At 26.8% G+C, this 6,286-nt stretch overlaps 1 protein-coding gene across 1 annotated transcript; it reads right to left on the bottom strand.

The window, feature by feature from the left end:
• Positions 1-2,304: 2,304 nt before the first annotated feature.
• LOC112766995 (protein transport protein Sec61 subunit gamma) lies at positions 2,305-3,374 on the bottom strand. Its single transcript, XM_025812881.2, has 3 exons — positions 3,231-3,374; positions 3,025-3,140; positions 2,305-2,547 (listed from the first exon to the last, which is right to left on the bottom strand). The coding sequence occupies exons 1-2, from the start codon at positions 3,322-3,324 to the stop codon at positions 3,025-3,027; spliced, it is 210 nt and encodes a 69-aa protein (XP_025668666.1). The 5' UTR covers positions 3,325-3,374; the 3' UTR covers positions 2,305-2,547.
• Positions 3,375-6,286: the final 2,912 nt, after the last annotated feature.

Genomic DNA, 6,286 nt, shown 5'->3' with positions numbered 1-6,286 from the left:
CAATCATCTTGAGAGGATTGTTCTGTTACATTGTAGAAAGAAACTTTTGCCAATGAGAGAAAGTTACAGTTTCCTAATAGTGTATAACTATATCAGAAAAATAATAAAATCTGGATGCATTATTTGTTGGGCCTATTACTAACATATTGTTCACATACAATGGTAGAATAATAAGATCATTATAACCAGATTTCTTGTAATAGATTCAATTTTCTAAACCTGATTTGTTGTAACTTGTAATCAAGACTAAAATAAAGAAATCAAATCTTTTGTACTAACATTTTAATGCTAGTGTTAAGCCATCAAGGGGTTTGGTTAAAAAAAAAAAAACATTGGTTTGCACTTTGCAGGTTAAATTAAAATTTGTGGTATTCAATTTTATAATAACTATCACTGATTTTTTAAAATTCCTGACTTTCTGTTAAAAAACTTCTACTCTATTATTTTTCTAGAGATGAAAATTGAAAACCTCATGTCATGTAAACTATGTTATGCAAATCAGATGAGATATATATGGTTGATATAATTGTTTAAAACTAAAATAATAACGATTGTTCTGTAATTAATCTAGAAAAATAGTTTAAATTTTATATTAATAAGTAGAAAGAAGTATTGTTGAGTTACAATTAATTTTAGGTTGATAATATGATGATGAACATTGTTATTGGGTTAAAAATCTAAAGTGTGCTAATGGTTTATGAGTATTACAAGCCTAATATATTCATCTCAGCCCACATCATGAAGGTTCAGTGAATACTCCACAATGTTCAAATCAAAGCTTCAATCCAATGGTGATGGAGAGTACAAAAACAGAATCACTAAACCAAGAAAGATGGTTCAGCATTGCATGGTTTGACTAAGAAAGCAAAAACAAAAGGGACAGTTGGCAACATTATGGAGAACAAGAGACAACAAATACAAGGATAACAACATTACACTAAGAACAGCAGAGGATCAAATTTCAGAGGTTGGTAGAGCAAAAAAAAAAAAATATATGAACAACAGAGATTAGTGGAGCAGCTACAAGGACGACAGAAGTGGTGGAACAAAATGAAAAAGCAATGCATGCCAAGACAGTTACAATGGTCAGAATCAGCAAGGAAAATGAGGAGGCAATGAACTAATTTGATGAAGCAAGTTTCTCACTATATATTTGGCTCTTAACAACATTTGAAGACAAGGAAAATAGAATAAAAATTTCAGAACATCATCTCATACATGCAGAATTATTTTTCTTCAATGTTGTGCTTCATTTTAGATTTCATTGTTATGGGCTTATGGCTATTTAATGTCTATCTTTCTGTAATTGAGAAAAAGACAAATCATGGTGAGGTGAAAAATAAAAAAGTTATGAGAGAAAAGAGGCAAGAGAGATACATTGAAAAAGTAAAAAAAAAAAAAAAAGTGTATTTGGGTACTGATGAACTAAGATTAGTTATCCTTACCAAGTTGGGATAGCACTTGGTCATTGAACCAGTTAGGTTTTCTTTGCCAAGTTGGAATAGCAATTAGTGGTTACTAGACTTAGTTTAGAAGTTTTGTGGTAAATACTAGATGAAATAGATTGTAATTCGTTGGTATTGGTGTATGTAATCAGTTTGATTATAGTAAAAATTCTACCTTGTGATTCAGATAGAGACTGGATGTAGAAAACCGAACCAAGATACATACTTACCTGATTCTCTCCTTTTCTACTCTACTCTGTTCTCTCCTTCTCTACTCTACTTCTCTACTTCTCTACTCTAATCTGTTTTGTTCTGGTTTTAAAGATAAAATAAAAAAAATCTCCTGTATAATTAGCTTCTGCAAAATAAAACAAAAAACTTCATTGTTTAAAACTAACTTGATTCAACCTCCCTTTCTCAAGTGCTAACATTATCATCAAGTATAGTAAGTGCCAAACACAATTCTAGCCTGAAATAAAATTAAAATCTTGCAACTTGTTATGTTGTCTAGTTAATGGACTTCAATTACCCTTTAAATTTAGAAGTTGCTAGAAGCAAGTGGCCTCATAAAACATCGAGTACTATGAGGCAACTAATGAGTAATAATGCTACCAAAAAGGTTGCAACTTGCAAAGTTACAATGAGTAATAATGCTACCAAAACTATAATTTTGGCACTCAAGTCATAAGTTCACTAACAATTCAGTCCTGTCTCACTTCAAGTAGTTTAGTCATGCTCATGCGAAACCAATCTTCTAAGTACCACAAACGGATTTTATCAAATATGTAACGGACCATTTTGTCTATCAAATTGAACTTTTAGCTTCAGAACGTGAAAACAAAAATGCAGAACATCAATGTTACATGTAAATCAATCAAATATTTCCCCCTGATCAGGGCTAAATTAAACGGTGCCAATTCTAACACATGTTAAAGAAAGGTTAAATTTAAATTAAAACTGTAATGTTCCCAAAAGACACCAAGGATGGAAAAACAAAAAGTGATATACAGCAGAACTATAATTAACAAAAAGTTGATGTGGGAAGAACTCCTGCTACCATTTGCTTTAAAACTCTCTGTGTGTGATTGTGGCTATCATCATCCTGCAGATATCATCAAAATTGTTTAGAAAATAAGTTGACACTATATGTAGTGATTATAGACCTATTCTATTAATTTCAGCATAAGCAAAAGCAACACAAAAAAAACATACAAGTTACAGTAAAGTTCACTGGTATAATAAAAAAACAGAAAGAAGAAAACTGATTTGTAAATCTATCACCCCTCTCAATAATAAACTATGCACAAAACAGTAACTGTATGAAAGAATTTTATCTAAAAGTAAATTTGCATAATTTCAAACCCTAATCTCAAGTAACAGTAAGAAAGCACAAAACCAACCATATTCTGCATACAATAAAACAACATTACAATTTCCCCCTTTTAAACTCCTTATTCATAGTTTCATACCAAATTGCTGCATCACACTCAAATAACACATCAAACTAAGCTATAAACACAAAACAATTTTGTAAATAAATCACAAATTTTTGAAAAATAAACAATTAGAAATCATATACCTAACCAGATCCGACGATGATGTTGTTAACGGGAGTGAAGATGAGCTTGACGAAGAAGCCAACGAATCCCATAACCGTAATTCCGATTGCAGTACTAACAGCAACCTTGAAATATTCTACGAACGAAAAGGAAAAATTCAGATTCACAGCATAGAGATTCAAATCAAAATAATCATTATTAAATTAATAGAAAAAAAAAAAGGTACCTTTGCGATCCGGTTTATGGCAACGCTTGACAAGCCTTACGCTGTCCTTGGAGAACCCTCTGAGAGGTTCGAACACTGAATCAATGGCGTCCATGCTTTCGAAACTGAGATTGAATTTTTATTGTATGTAGTTGTCATTTTTTACGGAAGAATAATATTACTTATTTATATTAATTACTAAAATAATTTTAAATTTTAAAATAAAATAAAATAATTAAAATTTATAAATAATTCTGTTAGAGACAAATAAATAATTAAATATAATTAATTTTAAAGAAAATAAATATAACAAATAAAAATTTAATAAATATTTACAATACACGTTGAATGGGCCAATGAGGTGATGCCATGCTGGATTATTTACTCTATATTTATATTTTTCTATCTTATTATTTAATTAAATATTTTTAGAACACCAAAAAAAAAATAAAATTTTTAAAGAGATTATTATTTGTATTATATTAATTTGACTTATTTTTTTTAGATATAATTTAGGAAGCTGTTCTGGTATGACAATGTACGTAACGGAATATGATATTCCTCTCATTTTGACTATAGAGATATAAGATAAATTAATGTGAACGGTTAAAATCTTGATAAACTACTTTGAGTGCACGTAAAAACCAGGAGTTCACGGTAGATTTACAACATATTTTATAGTTGACAAGTATATACACGCACACAATGTCCCTTTTATCCATGACCTATATGACTGATGTGAGATAAAAATATGAATGGCTTAATGCATAATTTTTAAGCAAAGCGGTTTTATTGGGTAAACTAAACTGTCTAAACATATCATCATCATCATTATTAAAAAATTGTTTTCCATTTCATATACATCAATTTTCCTCTATCCCTCCTAACATCCTTCTTTGTTTCTTAAATTAATCAACAACTCATAAGTTTCACAATTAAAATCATACTACATTAAATTTAGTTGGTATTAGGAAAAAAATTAAACTAGAAGGAATCAATGATTAAACAAAACCATTTGAATTTCAATTAATTGGATATAAATCAAAGCATCCAATTACAAATTTTTAACATTTATATTTATAAATGTAAATAGTATTTAATTGTAAACTATAATTAAGTGTATGATAATAAATTATTTGTTTAATTTATAAATTTTAGATATCAATATTTAAAAAAATGAATAATTATTTTTAATAACAGTAAAAATTTTATCACTAAAAGTAATATGATAACATATTATAAATATGACTAAATAAGAATATTATATTCCAATCTCAATAAAGGTTAACAGATATATCATCAAGATGAATAAGTCATTAATTTGCATCACTGCTGAATCATGCTATTAAAAAAAGTGATTTAATTTTTTTTATAATAAAAAATTTTCTATCACTATTTTTAAAAATAAATATTTTTATAATTAAAAAGTTAATTATAAAATAATTTATTTATAAACTATTTTTAATACAAATCTTTATGTTTAAGGTCAATTTTAAAATTGTATCTTTTTAATGTTTTTAAAAAATAACAGACATATTTAAGTTTTTTACTATTTTAAATATTAAAAAATCAATCACTGACGTACATTATTAGTAAAATATATAACTTGTTACATTTTCATGTCGGTCTTGTAAATTTTTTGAAGGTATAAGATAATAAAATAGATTGACTTTAATATCATTAGAATCTAAATATAATTATTCAAGTAACCACTACTAATTATGTTAATAAAAAAATTTTGTAAAAAAAAATATGATTTACATTTTAAATTTGTTGAGTAAATTCATTTCAAAATGTAGGAATTAGACTCAATTATGCTATATTTTTAAATGAAATATAGAATTTCACAACAAAATTAATATTCATTAAGAAAATAAATTTTAGTAGGGGTGGCAAGATCATTATTTGGCGGGCTAGTCCCCCTTCCTGTCTATTGAAGCGATCCTAAATTTCTATCATGTCCTAACTAATGGCAGTTTGACTGGCTGTGTTTCTCTTTTTAAAAAATTATTAAACCATTAAAATAAAAAATATATATTTTCTTGAGTATTTCAATAAATTTATAATTTCTAAAAACATAAAAAATTATAATTTTTAAATTTACAAACATTAAAGTATTTATAATTCTAAATATCTAATATACATAATGATCAACCAAACTTTTTAAAACAAAATAATAAAATTAATATTGTTTAAAGCAAAACAAACATTGTTTAAAATATATAATTAAATATTGTCCAACTCTATCTAATCAATCAAACATAGTGTAAAATATATAATTAAACATAGGTTAGTAAAATTTTGAAAATATTTTAACAAAAAATTTAATAAATATTTTTTTAATATGAAAATAAATATAATTTTTCAATGAGGATACATATATATCAAATCTGAACTAATTTCGATTCATTTGTGTGATAATTGAGGTTCACTTGATACTGCTGATAAGTATTGACCAATTTTTTAGCAAAAAAGAATAAAATTATTCATTATCATTTTATTCAATTGCATTAGATATCATTCCATTCGATTCATTTACTTCAGTTTTGAACAAACAGTTAAAAAGACTCTATCATCAATAAAAATATATCGAATTCATTTCTGGATCCAAATGAACCTTAAATAAACTAAAAAATGAACCAAAATGACTTAAGGAATAAAAACTTGGTCAATACTCAGCAGCATCAAGTGAATATCAATTAGCACACAAATGAATTGAAATTAGTTCAGATTTGACCAAGCAGTCAAAAAGACTCAATTATCAACAAAAATATATCGAATTTATTTCTGGATCCAAATGAACCTTAATTAAACCAATTAATGAACTAAAATTACTTAAGGAATAAAAAAATTATGTCAATACTTATCAGCAGCATCAAGTGAACATCAATTAGCACACAAATGAACCGAATAAACTAAGAAATAAACCAATATTATTTAATGATGGTACCAGAGAAAATCAGAACCAATAAAAATGTTAGCAAAATATTGATGTTGTTGGTGACGACGATAATGAAAAGAGGAGGAGGAGGAGGAAATGGAAAAGGAGAAGGAGAAGGAGAAGGAAACGGAAAAAA

The sequence above is a fragment of the Arachis hypogaea genome, chromosome 17 (assembly GCF_003086295.3).
Source record: "Arachis hypogaea cultivar Tifrunner chromosome 17, arahy.Tifrunner.gnm2.J5K5, whole genome shotgun sequence".
Taxonomy (NCBI): domain Eukaryota; kingdom Viridiplantae; phylum Streptophyta; class Magnoliopsida; order Fabales; family Fabaceae; genus Arachis; species Arachis hypogaea.
Note: the sequence above shows the minus strand (reverse complement) of the source record. Positions and strands in the feature narration are given on the sequence as shown.